Source organism: Rhipicephalus sanguineus, chromosome 8 (genome assembly GCF_013339695.2).
Source record: "Rhipicephalus sanguineus isolate Rsan-2018 chromosome 8, BIME_Rsan_1.4, whole genome shotgun sequence".
Lineage (NCBI taxonomy): Eukaryota > Metazoa > Arthropoda > Arachnida > Ixodida > Ixodidae > Rhipicephalus > Rhipicephalus sanguineus.
Window position 1 is genome coordinate 12570140 of NC_051183.1, and position 22452 is coordinate 12592591.

Below are 22452 nucleotides of genomic sequence, written 5' to 3' on the forward strand. Positions count from 1 at the left end.
CAGGGAAAAAACCGGTGTTGAGGACATCAGTCGAAATATAGAGTAAGAAATGAACGTGGGCAGGGCACATGCCGCGAAGGCAATATAACCGCTGGTCATTTATAATAACCGACTGGATTCCAACACAAGGCTCGGGGGAGGCAGAAAGTTAGGTGGTCAGGTGAGACTGAGATATTTGCTCGCATAGCATGGCCACAGCAAGCACAGGCCCGGGTTGATAGGCGCAACATAAGAGAGGTCTTTCCCCGGCAGTGGGCGTAGTCAGGCTGGTGACGATGATGAATTATTACGCAAGTGGAAACGAATTAAAGTGGACGAAAAAAACAATTATCCTACAATAACGCGTGCGAAGAAGCGCGCCGTCGTAAACAAGAAGCAATTGAGCCGTACAATGCACACACGTGCGAGTGGGCAACGACGTATTCGTCTCGATGTGTGGCGCGTCGTCACGTGTGCTGAGCGCCGAGTGATGGCGGACGTGTGTTCACACGCGTCCTGTGACGCCACGCGTAGGACTGCGCTGAATAAATCTTGAATGCATGAACGCACTTGCAAGAGCCCGTGTATTTTTTGTCTCGTTTGAATTGGTGACGTTAACAAGAATAAAGAACTCAGCAAAGAGCTAACGCTTCTTTCTGTTGTTTTATATATGGAACATTTTCATCAATCAGCCGTGGTGTATCTCTCCAGGAAGGAAAGTATGCGTCCGAATAGCACGTCGGCGTTGTTCAACGACATCAGGAAGTGCACGTGCGTGTAGTACGGGTCCTCGATGGAGTGACTCAGCTTGACTCGAGGCCCCAGTTCCTGGATGAGCTCCTGTACGTTCGGCGGGGTGATCACGTGATCGCCTTGGCTGAAGAAAATGGCCACGTCCGTTTGTACATTGCTGAGCGTGTACTCGGCGGGCACCCTCTGCAAACATTGTGCCCGTCAACATCACGTAGTGGTAGAATTATGCAGCAGAAGTAAGACACCCGTTTAATGAAATGTCATCTAACCCTTTGGTTCCCATGTTGCCCAGAAGGAGCATCAGAAGCAGGATCACTTTGGCCCGGGTTGTTGTCTCACGTAACCTCCTGCTATCTCACGCCGTCGCTTGGCATCACGCGGGTAAAACCATGTATAGCATAGTCATGTATAACATAACCACATATAGTATGGTACAGCAAGAAGGCGGGAAAGGGATGTGAGGGTGAGGAGGAGAGAAAGGGGGAAGTGAGAACGCGCCACAGCATCACAAATGAAGGTTTCCTTTCCCGCCATGGACACCGAGGAGGCTGCACGTTTGGAACGACAGCGCTTGCTTGCCCGTGAACGCCAGCGTTGCCGAACGGCAGAAGAACCACTGCTCCGAATTTCCCACAGCTTTCACGTGGAGCGAAGCAGCATACATAGTTTTCGGGAGTGGGGGGGGGCGGGGGCAGGGTAGGGTTCAACCATCTTTTATGTATGTTCACGCGTGCATTTGTACGTGTGCCTGTATATAAGGTTTTTTTAGACAGTACAGATTTCTTATAAGGAAGGAAGGAACAGGAGAGAAAGGAAAGGCAGGGATGTTAACCAGTCTAGAAGGACCGGTACGCTACCCTAGGCGTGCACGAAGACAGTCGCTACAATGCGAGGACAGTCGCTACAATGCGCAAGCTTGTGCTAAGTCGCGCAAAGCTCGGCATAGCGAAGCACGGGCCCGTCGCCGCTCGTACTCCCCGTCGACCGACGCGTCTAGCTTTTAGATGCGCCGCTTCCTTCTCGGGAGTACGCAGCTAGGCTATGCACTATAAAACGGAGGTTGCGCACGATGTCTCCATCGGTGAGCGTGGCCTAGCTACTGCGCATGCGCGGCTTGACCAGGTCGTTCGGTATCTGGTCGCTAGACGACGGGATGCTTGCTTCCTCTTTTCATCTATATTATTCTCTCTCACTTCTTTCTCTCTCTTTCGGTGATGATTTCTCTGTCTCTACTTTTTCTCCATTTCTTTCTATATATTTCTCTCTCTCTCATTCTTTCGGTGCGGCGCTTTACTCTCTCCCCTCATCCTTTCCCTCCTCCTCACTCTCACATCTCTCCTCTTCATGCTCACTTCCCTTTCCCACCGCCTTGCAGCACTATACTATACAAGGCTATGCTCTGCTCTGCTAGCGTGCGTGGATAGCCGAGTGGTTAGGACGGATCGCCTTCGGATCTAAGGTAGGCGGGTTCGATCCCCACCAGGGGCGTAGCCAGGGGGGGGGCTTATGGGGCTTCAGCCCCCCCCGAAATTTTTCGTGCTCTCATACACCACCAACCAGCGGCGTCACCCGGCTGGTGGGATTTATTGGGCTTCAGCCTGATTATCATTTATTTAATTATTTATCTTTTTATGACCCTCAAAATGTTAGCAGAAGCAAGTTTGATATCGGGCTCTAGACAGATGGCTCAAAAGTGGATGATGACACAAAACATCAACTGCTAGCTTCTCCTTGCATTCCTCCGCCATGCTATATGTTGAAGTCTATGAACGATTTTAAGCAGAAACGAAGGTTTACGTGGCTTGGCTGGACAGGTACCGATGGCTTAGCTACTCAGCGCTTCAAGAGGGTGCGTTTTGCCGAGTGTGTGTCCTTTTTAGCAGAAGTGAGATTGGCAAGGGCCAACATGCGCGCACTAAGGCCCTCGTATCCAAGCCATTTCAAAAGTGGAAGCACGCGCTCGAAGTCTTCAGTGCACACGAAGTCACTAAATATCACACTGACGCTAGTTTTCTTCAAACCTTCTCAGGATGTGTGCCCAGTGTTGTTGATCAACTGGACCATGGCAGGCAAATTCAAATAAGAGAGACCCGAAGGAAGTTACAGCCTATTGTTGAGACAGTTCTCTTTTGCGGGCGGCAAGGTGTGGCTCTCCGTGGACATAGTGACAGTGGTCCCATGGATTCAAGCACAGCCTCCTCTACAGATACAGGCAACTTCAGAGCGCTGCTTCGCATGCGCGCGGATTGTGGCGACACAGATCTAAAAAAGCATTTGGAAAGTTGCCCAAATAAGGCCTCATATTTTAGTCCAGATGTACAAAACCACATTATAGAAATCTCTGCTGCAATCATCAAGGGCCTAGTCGCAAAAGTAAACGCTGCAGGCTGCTTCTCCGTACTTGCTGATGAAACGACGGATGTTGCTGGTATCGAGCAGCTTACTGTTTGTGCAAGGTACCTTAATAAGGATGCGAACGGAATCGAAGAAGTGTTCTTATAGGCTTTGTGCCAATTCACGACCAAATGGCCGGGCCCTCGCCGACACCATCATAAGGCTCCTTATAGAAATGGGAATTAACATGCAGCATCTCTGTGCTCAAGGCTACCATGATGCAAGTTCGATGGCCGGCAAAACGAATGGTGTTCATGCTGTTCGTGAGAAATATCCAGCCGCACTCTATGTACTCACTGCGCATTGTGTGTGCGGCATGCGGCATGCGTTGTGTGTGCGGCATTGTGTGTGCGGCACACACATCTAGTTGTGTGTGTGGCATGCTCCATCACAGACATCCGAAACTGTTTTGGGACTCTGAAGGCGACGTCAGTCTTTTCCCGTAAATCTTCTAGCCGCTCACACGTTTTGCGTAAAATGATAAGTTTGAGCTGTCCTGGAGTCTGCAAGGCAGCGCCTTTTGGGACTATGCGAAACGCGCTGGGCCGAGAAGCACGATGCTGTGCTTTCATTTGTGAGCCTCTTTGAGCCGTTGATTGCAACACTAGAGGAGATTATGTTTAACGGAAATGGCGAAAGTCCAGTGCAGGCAAAGAGTCTAATGTTGGCACTCTTGTCACCAGCATTCCTTGTAAGCCTGCATGTGACGGAGCACGTGTTGGCACTGACTTTGCCACTGTCAAAGAAGCTGCAGACTAGGAGTATCGACATGAGCGCTGCCATTGACGACATAGAAGCGGTACAGCAGACAAATGAAAATGACCGCAAGAAGGCGAATGCTTCTTTCTCAAAAATATTTGCACAAGTGCAGGCATTATCAGAAAAACTGAATGTGGAGATCACCAGCCGTCGAGCCGGTGTCCGGAAGCAAAACCTTGTGAGCAATGCATTCGAAAGCGCGGAAGAATATTTTCGCAGAACCCTGTTCATTCCGTTCATGGACCACGTACTAGCCCAGTTAAACCAACGGTTCGAAAAACACAGGGCACTTCTAAAGGACTTTTCAATAATTGTACCATCCGCAATACCACCAATGCAAGATGATCGGGAGAAAGGAGCAGAAAATCTCCTGACCGTTTTTGCGCATGACGTCGAAACGAGGGCTGGTTTTGGAGAACTGCGACTATGGTGGACAAAGTGGGCGAACAAAGCAGCAAACCAGCGCCCCCGTACTGGAACCGATGCCCTCTCTCATTGCGACAGCAGGTTCTATCCGACTGTGTACAAGCTACTCCAGATTCTAGTCACCCTTCCAGTGACCACTGCCAGCTCAGAGAGAACGTTTTCAAGCATGAGGTTACTTAAGAACTACTTACGCTCCACGATGTCTGAGGAACGCATGGTTGGCCAGGCACTTCTGTAAGCCCACAGAAATGTCGACATCAGCGTGTCGGAAGTCACTGACCGTTTCGCTAAGCTTCCTCGCCGTGTCAACTTTGTCTTTTGATACCGAGCAGGACAAAAATCAGCGCAAACGAAAGGAAAAGACACTGCTGTTTCATAGTTCAGGTCAATGAGCCCGTAATTTTGACGCAATATTATTGTTCACCACCTTTTAAAGCCGTGAGGATTTTGTACCTTTTAGCAGTTAACACTGTGACCTAATATAAACATAAGAATACGGGCATCAGGTGGACATTACCAGCCAATCGACAGCTTCACCTTGTTCACTGAGAGGTCGGCATACGCGGCGTTACCAAACAAATTCAACTATTGGGAAGCCGTACTAGCAGCATTGTTTGTTACTTTCATTTGTCGTTTTTGTTCTTCATTGCTTTTTGAACTAGAAGCGGCAACCCTCCTTTTATATTGAGTGCACAATAGCGGTTCGCACTTTTAAAACAGTTTTCAAATAGTTTCTTTCGTTATTTCTGCACTCTTCCTTTATAGTTCTGTCCACATGGTGCGTCCGAGACAGCAGCTTGGCCCAAGGACATATCAGTTGGGCATTATGTATAGTGATCATTGCTTAGTTCCGTTTATTGATTGCATATTTAAATGTACATTTGTGTAGTTTTGCGTAAGCATACTGCGCACTGTTTCCGGTGACTTATGTTTTGCCCGTATTCGAGGTGTACTTTCCCATTCTTGCTTTTCCCTGGCCGCATCATTTGTGCAAAAAGATGAACATTTTGCGTAAACAATCTACATTAAAATATTTGATCTCGTCCTGGTTACTTTGTGAACTTCATTTTTTTTGTTATCAGGCGCTTCTTCAGTTCAAAACTGATGCAGTTCCGAAGTTTACGTGATATTTGCCGTACCTGTTACACACACAAAAAAAAATATTGAAACGGTTGAAGACAGCTATTCCTGGAAAGATTTTGCGGGCATGCGAACATAATCTTTTTACGAAAGAAACACATTTCTTACTCGTTCTTAACAGAGGGCAGCATTCAAGAAGTGATTTGCAACATCTAATACAAATTGTCACTGGTAATACATGTTAATGGTAATTCCAGTGACAATGTATGTACATGGTAATACATGTACATACCCACGCCTTTTTTGGAAAATTATGAAACCGGACGACAAAACCACAGTCTCTCTTTGTGACACTTCTGGATCCCCCGTTGCCGATTGCGACGTTCCATCCGTCAACTCTGCATTTTGTCCCGTCTTTACTAACGAACCTAACAACGAACTTCCTGATTTTCCGCATTTTGCTTTTCCGCCAATGCCAAAGATTGAATTCAATTCAGAGGGAATTGTAAAAGTTATTAACCAATTAAAGAACTCTTCGTCATGCGGTATAGATGGCATAAACGCCAATATTCTGAAAAATACAAAACATGTATGCAGTTCCATACTGTCAATCATTTTTCAGCAGTCACTCGACACAGGTGAAGTCCCATTAGACTGGAGAGTTGGGAAGGTCTTTCCGGTCTTCAAGAAAGGTGACCGCTCATTTGCAGGTTACTACCGACCAATCTCGCTCACTAGTGTTTGTTCAAAGATCATGGAACACGTCATCTTTTCTCATGTTGCTACATTTTTATCATCCGTAAACTTCTTTCACCAAAACCAACATGGCTTTCGTAAAGATCAGTCATGAGAGACCCAACTAACATTATTCCTGCACGACATTCACCTTCATATGGACCGTAACATCCCAATTGACACACTGTTCTTAGATTTTGAAAAAGCCTTCGATAAGGTACCCCACTCCCGTCTCCTTCTAAAAACCTCGCGTCTAAACCTTCATCGGCATGTTTTTAACTGGATTAAAGCATTCCTAACAAACCGTAAACAATTCGTGCATGTTAATGATTACTCCTCCGACCTCTCCCATGTCTTGTCCGGCGTGACCCAGGGTACCGTCCTAGGGCCTCTTTTATTCCTAATATACATTAACGATATTCCGCTTTCCGTTGAATCTAACATCCGTCTTTTTGCTGATGATTTTGTCCTCTACCGCCCTATAAATAACCCCACCGATGTCTCCCCTCTACAGCATGACCTCTCACGTATTCAGCAGTGGTGTACCACCTGGTTGGTGCCCCTTAATGCGAAAAAAAAAAAACATTACTAATTTCTTTCCATCGTCGCCGAAACCACACGCCGGCTACTTACACAATCAACAACTGTCATATAGCTGCTACTGACTCGATTAAATACTTGGGTGTCCATCTTTCGAGTGACCTATCTTGGGGCGACCATATAAATCACATAATTCACTCCGCTAACCGCGCTCTCGGGTACACACGCCGTAACATTTCCATGGCACCACCTTCCGTTAAACTACTCGCTTATAAAACCATTGTCAGATCAAAACTTGAGTATGCATCTGCTGTCTTTGACCCCCACCAAACTAATCATATCAAATTCTTGAGTCAGTAGAGAACCGAGCAACCAGATTCATTGTTTCAGATTATTCCCGCGACTCGAGCATCTCCGCCCTCAAATCCCAGCAAAAACTTTCTACCCTCACTCTTCGTCGTCGTATTGCACGTCTCTGCCTTTTTCACAGATTCTTTTATTCAACCCCGGGGAAAAACCACTTCATCCAGCCGGTCCATCGAGGTCATCGCACAAGTCATCCAAACGCTTTGATTCCGCCACGTGCCCACACCACCTCATTTCAGCAGTCCTTCTTTTTGCGCGCCGCCCGAGACTGGAATGACCTTCCGAACGAAGCAGCAGTCATCCGCGATTTCGCGCGCTTCAAAAATACCACCCAGGAAGTAGACTCAAGCAAATCCACCTTCATCGATACCGCAATTTTCATGTCACCCACCCCTCATGTAAAGTCCCATACGGGACCTTTGAGAATATAATAAATAAATAAATAAATAAATAAATAAATAAATAAATAAATAAATAAATAAATAAATAAATAAATGTTATTCATATACTTAGTCGTTCTAAAAATTCTATGAGGACGTCGCGCTGCAACGTGAGCCCCCCCCCGAACAAAATTCCTGGCTACGCCACTGATCCCCACGTCATAAATAATTTATTTCGGCAACACTATTTCTCCTTCTCTTTATATCTTTCATTTCCTTCTCTTCCTTCTCTTCCTTCCTTCCTTCTTTCTTTCTCTCTGTACTCGATCTCAGGGTTATTACAGGCCACGCCATAGCGGTGAGTAGTGGGATCTGCCCAAATTCTGTGGAACATACCCGTTAAGAAGATGACAGTTTTCTGCGATCGACTCACAAGAAATGATTTGCTAAATAGCTTTGCTGTTAAAACTCATTAATTATTTTAAATGCGGAGCATTGCTTAGTCGCACCTGCGGCGTCGGCCACCGTCCACACCCCCACTGCGCATGCTCGGCCCGTCTCGTGCCGGCAGCAAGCCTCTCTTCTCCCTCCCTCGCATGCTCGGCTCGTCTCGTGCCGGCAGCAGGCTTCTCCTCTCTCTCCCTCCCTCCCTCCTCTCGATCGAACGCGGGCGGTGTGTATATAAGCGGCGGAGCGCGCGTTCGGAATTCAGTCAAAGGCGTCTTTACTTGGCTTTCGCTTGACTTGACGCTTTGCTTGACTCGAGTAGATGCGATGGAAGCAACAGTACCTTCAATCAGCGTCCCACCACTCGTTGAAGGCAACGTTATCCCACCCTCACCATCGTCGGCGTCAACAACAGCAAACAACGCAGAAGACAAGGCTGAGAAGAGACGAGCATACGACGCTGAACGCAAGCGTTTGAAGCGAGCTGCGGACTCGGAACTTCGTGCACGAGAAGCTGCTGCGAGAAGGCAACGACGGGCTGCGGATCCTTCACTCGGGGAACGAGAAGCAGCTGCGAAACGGCAACGACGGGCTGTGGATCCTGAACGTCGTGCTCGAGAAGCAGCAACCGTTCGTGAACGTCGAGCAGCGGATCCATCACTCGGGCAGCGCGACGCTTCTGCGAAACCCAATTACGCAACATTCACGCGATACCCCCACCACTCTGCGACGCATTTACTCGAGTTCCCCCCGTGGGAAGATGCGGGTGACATTTTTTTTAATGATTGACTTCAGGGCGGGTGCTTATATTATAAAGTTGTAGTGTGTACCAATTTATGGCATACCAATTTTTTAGCAATCACAAAAGTTACACTTAGTTCAGATATTCGTGATCGAACTTCAAGGGCGACATTGAAACTCATCAGTCAAGGCGCGCACGAAGAGCGAGGGACTGACGAAATTTGAATAAAGGCGCGCCGCGACAGTATGTTACCTAGTCACCTAGTCATCTCCTTTTGCCCGCGCATCGCCTTACCTTTGTGCATAGTGTTTGGTGCTTATCTGCTTCGTTCGAACTGTGCGCAAGAAAACCACAGTATTGATCATTTCTTTGTCCGGGAAGCATAAAGTTAAATAACGAGCTTTTGTTAATTAGTCGCCTCAACGTAATTTTAGCTGCGCGAAAGTATTTTCGCCTCGACATAGCTTCATGTGCGAAAACGAGAGAAGCCTGACTGTCATGGAACTTCTACGCAAACTCCAGGGGCGTAGCCAAGGGGGGGGGGGGGGGGTTGGGGGGTTCAACCCCCCCCCCCCCCTCGAAATTTTTCAGTTTTGCTTGCGTATATAGGCACGCACACGTACAAACGCAGGCACGAACATACATAAAGTATGGTTGAACCCCCCCGAAAAAAATTTCTGGCTACGCCCCTGGCAAACTCTCTATTGTGTAAAAAACACCCTGTATATTATACACATGCAATATTGAAGAATTATGAGAAAAGTTGAACCCCCCCCCCCCGCTAATAATTAATACATACAAAGTTAGAGACTGTCTAATCGGACGTTCTGCCAACCAATCTACAATTTTTCTTCATAGAACTTTTGGCTAGCTCCGTCGGTTCAAAAGTTAGTTAATTAAGCATGCCTAATTAGGAAATTAAGGGTAAAATAAGTGTGGCTTACTCCATACAATAGTAAGCACCATGCAGTTGGTCGCGTCGTCATCCGGTGCGTCGACATATTTTTAAACTCGGTCTAAGAATAGCTGGGGCACCCTGCATACATTCATACGTACAAACACACACACGAACATAAATAAGTGGTTTTATGGTTAATGAGCTGATGTTGTACAGTTGATATCTCTGGCTTGCTATTTAATATGTTTATCTTACCTGACCATAAATAAGCATGTTTCTTCGTGGCCCGTAGTCGAACTTCCGAGGTCGCGCAGAATTTATGAGCTGCGTGAAAGGAACCCACGAAAACACGCTTAATTATCATCGCTTAATCTGCTCTGCGTGGTTCTTTTTATGGCGCTACAGCGCACTTTTGGCATTTAGGCCCTCTTCGAAGTTTCTATAACGCCGCCTATTCACCTCACCTGTGCGAAGTGTACGATATTCTTGGATGAGGTGCCTCCAGGAAAGAAATGCAGGTAGACAGGTAACCTCGTCTGCAAAGTGAAACGTCATCATCTCTATTACACGAAACGAAACAGATGCTTACAGTGGTATGCGACAAGCGCACAGACGTACGGTCGTATGTTCCTGCTGGCAATAGGAAAGGGAGCAGTGCGATTACATTGTACAGACTGTTTTCCCATGATGTCGCTGTAGTGTCCTACGAAGGACGCTTACTTATCATGTACTGCAAATGTGCGGCGTATCTTATTGCGATAGTAATTATATGTAAAGGGTCGTCCACATCTCAGGTGAACACCTGATTAGTGCTCAAGAGCTCATAATAGGTTATGTTTAATAAACAATTCGGCAAATTATTCTTTTCCTTATCGACACCGTGATTAGACGTCATATAATGGACATTTCCCTCGTGAAGTGGAGTAAACGTTTTAGTGTTACCTGCTTGAATACGAATGAGATGTTTAGCTTAGATGTGGTCGTCCCTGTAAACTCGAGGCGCATTTGTGCCGTCGCCGTCATGTTCCATATAAAGTACAAATCGATAATATCGCGCAGCACGTCGTATATGTTATCTGCGAGTGAAAGCGTGCAAGGGCTGCCGATAGTGGCAGCTTAAAAAGATCAATGAGCCCGACAATCTCCGTTGCGCGAAGGCGCATGAAGGGGTGCCCGCATCCTTAAAAGTTTTGAACAAAGTCAAAAATGTTCAAGCAGAACCTCGCAATGCAAAATCGGGAAAGGGCAAGAGGCTAGCGGTGATTCCGTATATTCATGGTATTTCTCACCATATAAAAAAGATTGCCGACAAGTTCAATGTTGATGTACACTTTTCCTCCAAAAATAAGCTCAACAGCTTGTGTGCCAGAATCGATAAGTTGTCCACGAGTGTGAATATGTCGTCTAGGGGAACGTGCGCAGTCAAGCACCGCATGCCGTTTGTCCCTTGCAAAAACAGTGTTGTTTATTCTATTCCGTTTTCATGCGGTAAGGTTTATGTGGGGCAAACGGGGCGCTGCCTCAACATTCGCCTGCGTGAGCACCATAGCTCTGTAAAGGGTGCGCCATTCTCCCATTTGTCTGCCCACTGTGCCGCCTGTGGTTGCACCCCAGAATTCTACCGCACGACCACCATTTTTAGACACGCGGATTCTTGCATAAGAGAGATAGCTGAAGCCTTCGCTATCTGCAAAAACGGTGACACGTGTGTCAGCGCACCGTCGATTTCTTTACTTGATTGCGAGTTAACGTACTTGGAGATGACATAATGATGGTACTAGAGCAGTCCTTTGTCATGTGCATAGGTTGCGTGCGCATTTTTTGTTCTTTCTTCTTCTCCCTTTCTATGTTTCGCTTGAATAAAGCATTCAGTTGTCAGTTCAGCGCTTGTGTTGTCTAGTCTTTCTGTGTCCTCGTCTTTTGCGCTGTTTTAATATGAACGCAAACCAACTAGCCCAACTCTCCCTTTTGGTGCCCGAGGGGGAGCCTGCGTCGCTCGGGGAGAAACTGCGAACTATAATAAAAATGGCGCGGTCGCATCCGGTGACGCGCAATGTATCTCGCAGAGATCAGCCGAGGGTTCATACCCTTGTACGTGCGTGCTCTGCTGTCATCGTTTGCTTTACGTTGGAGCCATAGACAACACGAAGGTCGCTTCGCTCTCTGTAGTGACCATGTTCCAGTACGCCGGAGCTTTGTAGAGCTACTCCAGATCGGATCCTAAGACAGTTAGCAGCTAGCCTTACTTCTCTTAACATTACACATTTTAACCTCGGAGCTGTTTAGGCCGGCCGTAATCTCTCCAACGCGAACAAAAATACTATGCGCCGCGATGTCATCATCGCGCGTTGCCTAGCAACCGGTTGCACAGCTGTGCGCCTGCGTCGCTAGCCCATACACTACTCCGCCACTAGCTCGCCTGCTTGGACACTGCGCGCAACCGCTCGGTCGTGCCAGACGTGACGTCACGGCCAACCGCGCATGCGCTCCTTCGCTCAGTATAAAGCCGGCGCACGGCGGCGGCGCGCGGCTCCTGACGCAGACATGGGGAGATCGAAGAAGGATCGCACTACCGACGAAGAAGCCGATCACCGGGAATCGGGGCGCGTTGCCAAGCGAGACTGCTGGACTAGACTCGTTTAATGTAGTCCACGGCGTAGTACGGCCATAACGGCGAGAGGCGAATGTGCTGGACTCCACTGTTACTTGGCGTCACTTGGCATCACTTCGTATAACTTAGCATCACTTCGTAGAACCAGCTAGGAATCGATCAGCTCCGCTGTGCCTTTAGCCTTGCGCCACTAGTGCAAGCTGCAGTGCCCGACATTTTGCTATCGCCTTCATTGCTTTACCCTTGCGGTGAAACTGGCATTTGTTTTTTTAGGGATTCAGGTTCACATTGTCGTGGTCATCACTGAAAAAAAATATCCCTATGTGATTCCACTGTGAATATAGCACATTGAGAAATGTGACGTTCATATAACGTAACTTTGTTGTTTCTGGTATCGACTGAGATTAAGACTATGTCGCGTTCCGGTCAATATCTCTCCCGCTTTAAGTTTCTTGTTGCGTGATATCGTGATTAAACACGGACAGGCTCTAATAAATTTTTATCTAGTCTAATAGAGCACAAGCTTCTGCAAGCCTCAAATCGCAACTACAGTGCCGTTTCCAAAGCCCATTGGTTCAATTAAGCGAAAGAGTTAAATCGGCAGAAAGTTGAGACGGTTAGTGCTATTATCTGAAGCATACTTTCGAACAAGTGGTCTGCCTTCTTTATCATTAAGCATTTTCTTTTACTGTGCATATTTCATATGACAAAGAACTCATGTTCATCAACTTGATGCTTCCCTACATACACCGCCTGCCGCGCGATCCTTGGTCCATACTTCTTAGTGTGCGCGCCGTGGAAGAAAAGTTTATCGTCATCGTTATCGCCATAATATTACCAGATAGTTAACACACGACGGGCGTGTAGAACTCAACAGTCAAAGTTGGTAGTCTTATTTCTTCAATATAAGGCCGCAGCTTGAAAACTTACGCTAACCAGATCAGAACACCTTCCTTTCACGTTTAAATTGTCTACAGAATGAAATATGTCCTCGCTCGCACCTCATTGATGTACTTGCTTCCCACGTTGCCAACTTTATCAGCGAACCACGAGCAGAACGCCCGTGTGGGTAGGGCGCATAGCTTGCTTGTCCACGGCATGTAGAAGGCGCCTCGCTGTAACACTTCCATCAGGAAGGCTTCGTGGCCGTTCGTCTGCGCAGTGATGAACGAACAGCATTGTTTTGACAGTCGTGCTGTTCTAAGTCAAGCCTGCGCCGTCTGCATGTCTGTGAGGTGTCACGAAGGTGACGTTACCAGAAGGGGGAGTGTATAAGGTAATAAATAAAACAAAACGAAGCTCGAAATTACGATGATGATACTGTTTTCATGGCGTTGAACGTGCCGGGTTTTTTTATTCCGATGGCTAAGAAATTGACACTCAAGGCGCAATTTTTGCCGTCGGCATCGGCGTAATCGTGAGGTTCCGTAATAAAGTTCAAGGACGATAACCTCGCCTCACGCACCGTATGTTGTATGCGCGAGTGAAAGCGTGCGAGGGGCAACCAACGATCGCTGCGCAAGCAGAAAGGAAACGCACCGGCCATCTTCCGTCAGCCGAAAGGCCCATGGTGGGTTGCATGGTTGCATGGTGGGTTGCATGGCTGCATGGCTCCGGCAGCAGCTGCGTAGTTGCACCGGCTCTGCGCGGTCGTGCGAGCCTCATGTTGACAGGAGTTAGCATACGGCTCATACTCCTGTACCCGCTGTGTTCTCACAGCTCCGTTCGCGCTGAAGTTACAGGGAGCACAAAGATCTCGCTTCGCTAGCTACAAAAGCAGGATTTCCTTAAGCCAGCGTTCTGCTCAGTTACGTCAGGTCGGGTGCAATAGGTGTTAGCTGCTAGCATTACTTATAAAATTCCAATTGGTTACTGTAGCATGCATTACTTCGCCGTTACGGTGAAACCATGGTATTTCATCAACGGAATTGACATTATTGCCCGAATTGTTAGCGTACACACGATCAGCGCTGCCACACTGTGCCTATGCAATCGACTGAGGAGAAGGTTGCTTTCGCCTTCGAGTCTTAGGCGAATGCATATGGGGTCATGCGACTTTTTCTTAATCGACTGGCTGTGTATATTCGTGAACCTGACGATTATTTTTCGGGCTGACAAGCCGCCTCCAATGGACATTACTGGATTCGTATAGACATATAAGTGTGGGGTTGAGGGAGCAATCTGACATTTAAGCTCACCATGGGTAGTCACCCTTGAGCGTTTATGGTACGTGCTCACCAAGTATTTTTCAGCGTAGGGCGTTAGCACTGTGAACATAGCGAGGTCCACGTGCGACAGCTTGTTGAAGGGGGCCAGCGCGGCGAATGCCTTCACCTGCATGCGCAGAGGTTAATGTAAGGCACCTCAGATTCCACGCTGTACGTCAGATCTCAATTTTGCTATTTTAGTCATGACGTTTCTTTAGTTTGTATATTATCGTCGTCACTACCTCAAGGCACGAAAAGGAGATGACGTTTGTAAAACCTTAATTAAAGTGGTTCCACAAGTCCAAAGAAAGAAAAGAAAATTGTGACAAGAAATTCCAATTTCAAAAAGTAAAAATGTGTGACCACAAACGGGGACTTTAGTTGCAAATATGAAAAAAAAAGCTGCCAATAAGTGCGAATTCTGGCTTCCCGTGCTTCGGATACCTTTTAAATAATTTACAAGGACAAGTAACAAATTTTGTTCACACTACTTTCTTTACAAAAAAATATATTATTGGAAAACTTCAAGCAGGTAGGCCTAAGCAGCCGTGCGCTGCGCGATCTGCGCACCTCTGTTTTGTTTGGTTTTGTTTGTACACCAGCCGCTGATGTTTACTTCTGCTGCTCACTCTTGGAGTACGGGTAAGGGACACCGTGGACGACAATGGCGCGAGTCTTCAAGGACGCTGAGCAGTTTGCTGTTATGTAATTTGCTTAAGAAGTCATGTCCATGAACCTGGACGCATGTAGCGAAGAGGTTGTAGCCGAGTACTCACCGTTTTCTTAAGTGTCAGCTCCACCTTTCATTGCCCACTGCTTCCCCACCACCTTCATCCAAGTTCAAATCAATGATTGAGTTGTCGACCAGTTATTTTAACCTTGCACCTTCCCTGCCTCGTAAGATATGTACTAACTGGCCCAACTAGCTTCGTAAGATATGCATTAACTAGATAACTAGCCCAAGTACACTTCAATAAACAAGTGTGCAATACAAGCGTACTTATAACTCACCTTTCGGTTGTATTCGGGCCTTTCGGAGAGCATGGCGAATAGCATGAGCGTGCCTTGTGATACAGCCACGTAAGGAATATCCTGCCGCTCCGTAGCTCGAAGCACGTAGTCAATCTGAGCCGGAAGGTCCAGCACGGCGTGTTCGTGAAAGCTGCACACGCGCGCACATGTGCTCGTAAAAAGCGAGACATTGAACACCTTCAAGAGTGGCACTAATATAATCGCAATGAAAGGCTACATTTAATAGTGGAATTTTACTGACCTTATCACGTCAGTAACAAACACCATTCAAAATTTTGACTAAATGACACGTGCTTGCCCTCTCCTTCTCGACCTTAGTGGTTGGGGAGTGTGTACGAAGCATACACATAAACCCGCATAGGCAGACAGTTGAAGTGAATTCAATTGCACCTTTATTTTCATGGGTAATATATGAAGGATGGAGGGAGTAAAAGCTGCACTAAAGTAGCTTGACTACTCCCCGCTACCTAAAAAATTAAGGTTCAGAAGTAGTGGCACATCAATAAGCAGTGAAAAATAAGATATACTGAAATGATATTGTTACTAAGTACAACAGTAAAAATCAGAATTATTACACAATCTAAACATAAACAGGATGCGATAGTTATTATGAAAAACATCACGAACCGAGAATAGGTTATGTATACGTGCGTTACAAAAACGTAGAAGTCGGTTAGATTGATACAAAAAGGGCACATTATATAAAACTGTTGATGGGCAGCCGTTATGTACGGGGTAACTTGGAGCATTATACATATGTGTTGCTACACATACACACGCTAATGTATGCAGGCAAGACCTCTTGTCAAATCGTTGGCTCTAGTGACATCCCCAGTTCAAGGATTTTTCAACGCTTCGTCAGAGCTACTCACGAGAAGTTCCAGAATGCCTTAGAGCGGACCTTGAGTTTTTTGTGCACCTTGCCGTAGCTGTTTCCACGCACGTTTCCGATCCAGACATCGTACTGCTTGTCCGCCATTATGAACCCTGCGTCGCGGCGAATTGAAAGTCTTACAATCCTGGAAAATTTTTGAATGCAAGAGCGCTTAAACTTGTCCTTGGAACGTGAAAGAGGATAATATAAAGTTCTGAAGTCCTTCCCCTGCCAGGAAAATAGAAGCAATCCAAGCTTGGTGTGTTCATGCATGACCTACTACGTTTCTTTCTTTCATTCTAACGCATTGCGATATGCTTCCTCCAAACCTTTTCCTTCCTCCATGGCAGTGATTGGACCTTCATCCATGTGCTTTGCAGCGCAACGCTTGAGTTGCTACAGGCAACAACGACAGTCATGCGTTCATATACAGGCAACAATGAAATGCGTCAACGTGAAATGCCAAGTGACCTTGATAATTAACATATCAGAGATGGCTGATCGCCGACAAGGCCACGAGCATCAGTTATTGAAAAACGACAGGCGCCCCTTCGGGGCCGCATTTCAGTACACCCGCCGGTTTTTTTGCGTACGACACCGCCGCCACAACCGACATAGTTTTAGTGCCGGGGACCCCAAGCCACCTGCGTACGTAAGCCCTTGCGTTCTTTTGTATTCTCCGTGGATGCGGCTGGGAGTACAAAGGAACGCAAGAGCGTGCGTACGCAGGTGGCTTGGGGTCCCCGGCACTAAAACTCTCTAATAGCTTGAATAATATGTATGTATGTAGTCTATGTATGTATGCGTGGTTATCAGTGTATATATCATAATCATCACCCTGGAGCACCTGGAGTAGCATGTCAGGCGAATAGCCAGGCAAACATCTCCAGCTTTTCATTAAAACATTTCTCTCTCTCTCTCTACGAGTCCAAATCACGATATGATTTATGAAGCACACCGTAGTGGAGGGCTCCGGCAACTTCGGCTATCTGGTGTTCTTTAACGTGCACTGACGTCGTACAGTACACGGGCCTCTAGCATTTCGCCTCCACCGAACTGCGACAGCCGCGGCACGAAACGAACCCGCGACTTTCTTGTCAGCAGCGGAGCACCGTAACCACTTTACCACTGCGGCGGGATGGGAGGAGGGAGTAAGAGCAAGGAAAGTAACGATATATAGTTAGCCTTGTTGGGCGCCCCGCCCGACGGGAACTGCTTTGCATTATGCCGTTGACAGTTGAGAAAGGGCATATATTTACCTTTATTACTGTATTCACTCATGTTTAGAGGTGCTTCTCGAACAACTCTTTTAATAAGAACTAATAGACAATAAGGACAGTATAGGGGATGTTATTAGTAGTAATTGTGATATAAATGCGAAGAAAGTAAAGTGGACGAAAAGATAACTTTCCGCCGGCAGGGACCGAGAAGGTGGCAGGTTCCGTCCCTGCCGGCGGACAGTTATCTTTTCGTCCACTTTACTTTCTTCACGTTTATATTCTAAACACTACAGATAACACCCCCTATACTTTCCTTGGCATTATTGCCTATTAGAAAAACAAAGAAAAACGAGCCCTCAGCATTCCCCTTCTTTCATTCAAGCAACTTTTTGTCACAGGAATTCCGACACAGGGTTATCAAAGCTCGGTATTTTTTTTTTTTTTGTCGAGAGGTGTCGCCGTTCTCCGCTCGGCAGCAGAGTTACCGTGTGTGCTACATTTAGGTAGCAGAGTTGCGCGTCTGTCATCCAAACGCCGCTAGGAACCATGTATTGCGGGGAACCTGACTCTCGGTCCGTTCTTTTTTTTTTGTATTTCTCGATGACGCCGCTGAAGCGAACTGGAGTGACACTAGTCATCGACAGTCCAGTTAATCACCGGTCTTCGACATGTCGATCGGCGACATGGTAGACCCGTCGCCTGTCAAAACTGAGTGCGGCTTCGCCGTATAGCAGCGGTTGCTAGCCATATCTACGTGCAACTCTACAAACTAAAGGTAGCACTTACGGTAACACTGCTCGGCAGTGTCGGGGTACAGTTTCGAGGTGAGATCCACTTTTCAATACAAGTTCCAGATTTAAACATGCTCCCGTGGGTGGGTGGTGAATCGTACTATCCCTAGCGGCTAGGCGGATGTCATATTGAACAAGAAGTAGAGATCTATCTATCTATCTATCTATCTATCTATCTATCTATCTATCTATCTATCTATCTATCTATCTATCTATCTATCTATCTATCTATCTATCTATCTATCTATCTATCTATCTATCTATCTATCTATCTATCTATCTATCTATCTATCTATCTATCTATCTATCTATCTATCTATCTATCTATCTATCTATCTATCTATCTATCTATCTATCTATCTATCTATCTATCTATCTATCTATCTATCTATCTATCTATCTATCTATCTATCTATCTATCTATCTATCTATGTCTGTCTGTCTGTCTGTCTCATGGAGGAAAGAAAAAGAAAGGAGGGATCATTACGTCACGGAGCCAGCCTTGGCAAGCCAACTCGTTTTGAAGCCAGCAGTATCGGCCCAGCACGTGACTTTTTTCGTCAAAGTCATGCAAGAAATGAGATTTGCCGAGACTTTGGCTATGGCGCCCGGTAGCTTTTAATCGAAGCGCGCTCGTTCGGCGCAGACCGGCTGCTCACGGAGGAGGTTCAAAAACAGAACCGCACCGGTAGTACTCAAACCTACCACGCGCGCGCTCTGGCGTTTTCATCACGTGTTGGGCCGACACGGTGGGCTTCAATCGCGTGACGTAATGCTCCCTCCTTCCTTTTTCCTTCCTCCATGGTCTGTCTGCCTGCCTGCCTGCCTGCCTGCCTGGTCTGCTTGAACGAGACAGGTATCGGGGCTCACCAAGCGATTGGTCCGGAAAATCGAACACGTAGTTTGAGGAATCTCCGACCAGTCCGCTCATAAGGAGGACAGGCTGTGTCTTCGAAGACGAGCCAGGGGGCTTGCCCGCCCTGCCCCAGGGTATGCGGTGCATCTCGATGACGTAGCCGTCGTCGGTGACCACACTGTGACGTTCGAATGGGTATCCCTTGCGCGTCACCAGGGTCTCCTGCAGGAGGTGTTAATGTTCTTGAACATTACTATATTAGATGTAATTATTTATCATCTAGTGAAGGCATATAATAAGATACATACTTTAATGATGAATGTAGACCTAAGACTACTATTACTACTACTACTACCACTATTGCATGCTTCCTCTGATACGCGAGTGCTACATTGAATAATATTACCAATGATAATGGTATTACATGGTATAATGGTATTATGATAATGTTATTACATGGGTAAAAAACGACTGCCAATAAATATTTTAGCAACGTGATTCTACATTTTTAAGAGTACATGCATATCTGATCCCCTATTACAAGGAAATCATGCGGGAGTAAAGCGAATAAGTGAGTAACGGAAAGATCACAGCGGAAAACTAGAAACGCATATATCTTGAAAACATTTTTAATTCGATGCTGCTCTTACGCCTATTAAGTCTTCTAGATGACTCTCTGATTTATAAAACTATCCTTCAATCATCAAATATTTTTGGACCTTTAGACTTACTGTTCTCTTTCTTTAGAGCGTTCCTCTCCGTCAACGCAAGTTAAGTTATTGGCTGCGTGAGAACATCAGCATGTTTGCACACTCTGCTAGGGGCAGGGATTTATGGCGCGTTTTATATGCAGAGACATTACTTTGCTGGATAGCAGGAAGTAGCAAATCTTAATTTTCACCGGCAAACGATGGCCTTGTTTAAACACCTGGTGTTCTATCGTTTAGAGAGTATTTTCTTGCTATCAACTTTTTAACTAGTACTTGTCGCCGGGCGAGTTGGCCCTCAGCTACATTTCTAGTACATTAGGCCCCTTCTTTGAAGAACCGGTTGTATGCTGATCTTTCTTTCGGCCTTTTGCCTCCTATTCATTCTCAAATCTTTGTTTCTTGTTCGCTCAAACAAGTATCACTTATGCGAACTACTTACTACTGCACAACAGCAGCAAGAACGACAATAGTAATAGGGGATAGCGTGCGTTAGACGAACACACCACACCAGGCAATTGTCGCCACCAGAACATCCCACGCCAGGATGGTGGGCGCTTCAGAACACATCACACGATGATCGTATCCCCACCAGACCACGCCACAGCAGGCTGGTGTCCACACCAGTACACACTAGTGTAGTGTTGAGGACTACAGTGAACTGGGCTAGTTACTGCTTCATTATGTTACAGCACGACAAGAACGTGGAAAAAGCTAGGGCACGTCATGTGTCCCGTCGTGTATGTGCCTTAGCTTTCTCCTCGTTCTTGTCGAGCAGTAACATAACGAGCATCGTGTGATGTGAACACCGAAACACACCAAAACACCCCAAGCCCACTCTGGTGTTTTTTCAAATGGGTAATTGTCGTCATATGCCAAGACTAGCCGAGATTAGTCATCATATGGCCGACACTAGCGAACATTATCAGCCATGTAGCCAGCATTAGGCGTCATGTTGACAATATCGGCAGTCAGCGTGCTTTTGTGCATTAGCCAACACTAGCTACATCGGCCAGCACTAATCGTCATTCAGCTGCTATTAGTCTATACTAGCCGACATTTGCTAACATTAAGCCAGCGTTAGCAATAACTTATGCAGCATTAGTCCACACTAGCAGAACTGAGTCATCATGAAGCCAACACTCACTAGCACTTGCCTATCCTAACAAGTGTTGGTGCTACGCGATTAAATGCGGTATGTCTGGTAAGCACTGATCGTCTTTCACCGCTCATTACTACCCCCTTAAAAGGTTACCTTAAGATATGAGCTCGCGCATGATATTCAGCTCGTTATGATGCTTACAATGTCGGTGATGTCAGGATCTTTGCCGGTGTAGAGCCGTGATGTCTTCGGCACCAGCCGATCCACGCTTTCTCGGCCTCCGCCAAGCGCCACGAGCGAGGCCATAACAGGGACGAACCGCGATAGCCGGCTCGATTGGGTCATGTCTGGGCGCTCGTTCGAGTTTTCGGACGTTCTCCAGCACGCGCTCTAGCGGACGCTACGTCGACGCTCAAATATCACCCCGGTAGCCTCGTTGCAACAGCCACCGGCGGCACTCGCAGGCTGTCGATGATCTGAATGATGTGAGGGCAGCTGTCTTGCGTGCGAGACGGCTAAGCGCACTTCCCCGTCACCTACCTTGCAAAAAGAAAGTGATTAGAAGAGCGCTACTGCGTTGTCAATGGTTCATCCTAAGCGAACATGCCGGGCGCCCCAGCAGTAGTTATCTGAAATACACAAAAGAAAACTCAATATATGTACACGTCATACCCGTGAATGCGATGCAGTTGCCGGGCGCGTTCAAAGGACTACCGTATATCGGTCCCTCGAAACGCCCCACGTAGAAATCTGTTAATCTTGATCTGTTTTCTTGCGCATGAAGCAAATTACGCTTGACATTTGTAAACGCGAAAGGTTAACTTTCTAATACTTTATGGACTGCGATTGTATTCCCCCTGTTCATTTATTGATATTATATCTATTTATGTGTTCAAAATGACGCATTTCTTTGTTTTATTATTTATTACATAATTAACTGGCATGTATTATGTAAATGTGTCTGTGCTGCCGTGGACCCTTTCAATGCGGGCAGATGCCTCGTCAAACTGTGGAGCTTTTAATCGCCGTTCTTCTGTCTTCTTCTGAAATAGACCAAAAACCTGATCGTTTCATTGATTGATTGATTGATTGATTGAAAACACACACAGTTAATAGTACGTGCTTGGTGCGCCAGCAAACGCCGGTTCATACAGAAGAACGTTCCTTCATATATCCAATTAACTGCTTACTGTTCCTCGTTAATTTGCGTCATTTAACAATCGGGCCGTTCACCCACACGAGCACGCGTGCCCGCATGAAAAAAAAAAACTACTGAGCCAGTCCCACGCAGTGAAAACCGTCGGACAGCAAAGCTGTAATGATTACGACGGTGATGACTTTCGGTACAGAAAGTCATCATCATTATAATTTTGTTTAATTTATTTGAAGAAAAGCATCATAACCATCATCATCATTTCGTTTTATAACTTACTGCTTTATTCCCTACAACCCTTCCCCCCTCTGGTTATATGACCTGCGGGACGCCCTACTACCACTGCTACTTCTACTACGACGACGAAGACGGCTCCACAGGGTAGGCTAAGACAGCTTCG

At 46.6% G+C, this 22452-nt stretch overlaps 1 protein-coding gene across 1 annotated transcript; it reads right to left on the minus strand.

The window, feature by feature from the left end:
- Positions 1 to 663: 663 nt before the first annotated feature.
- On the minus strand, positions 664 to 21244 carry LOC119402548 (lipase lipl-5). Its single transcript, XM_037669698.2, has 10 exons — positions 21101 to 21244; positions 19105 to 19312; positions 16222 to 16336; positions 15329 to 15479; positions 14309 to 14444; positions 13650 to 13752; positions 13112 to 13310; positions 9964 to 10035; positions 9755 to 9823; positions 664 to 915 (listed from the first exon to the last, which is right to left on the minus strand). Exons 1-10 carry the CDS (start codon positions 21242 to 21244, stop codon positions 664 to 666), a joined length of 1449 nt encoding a protein of 482 aa, XP_037525626.1.
- Between the last annotated feature and the right edge of the window lie 1208 nt (positions 21245 to 22452).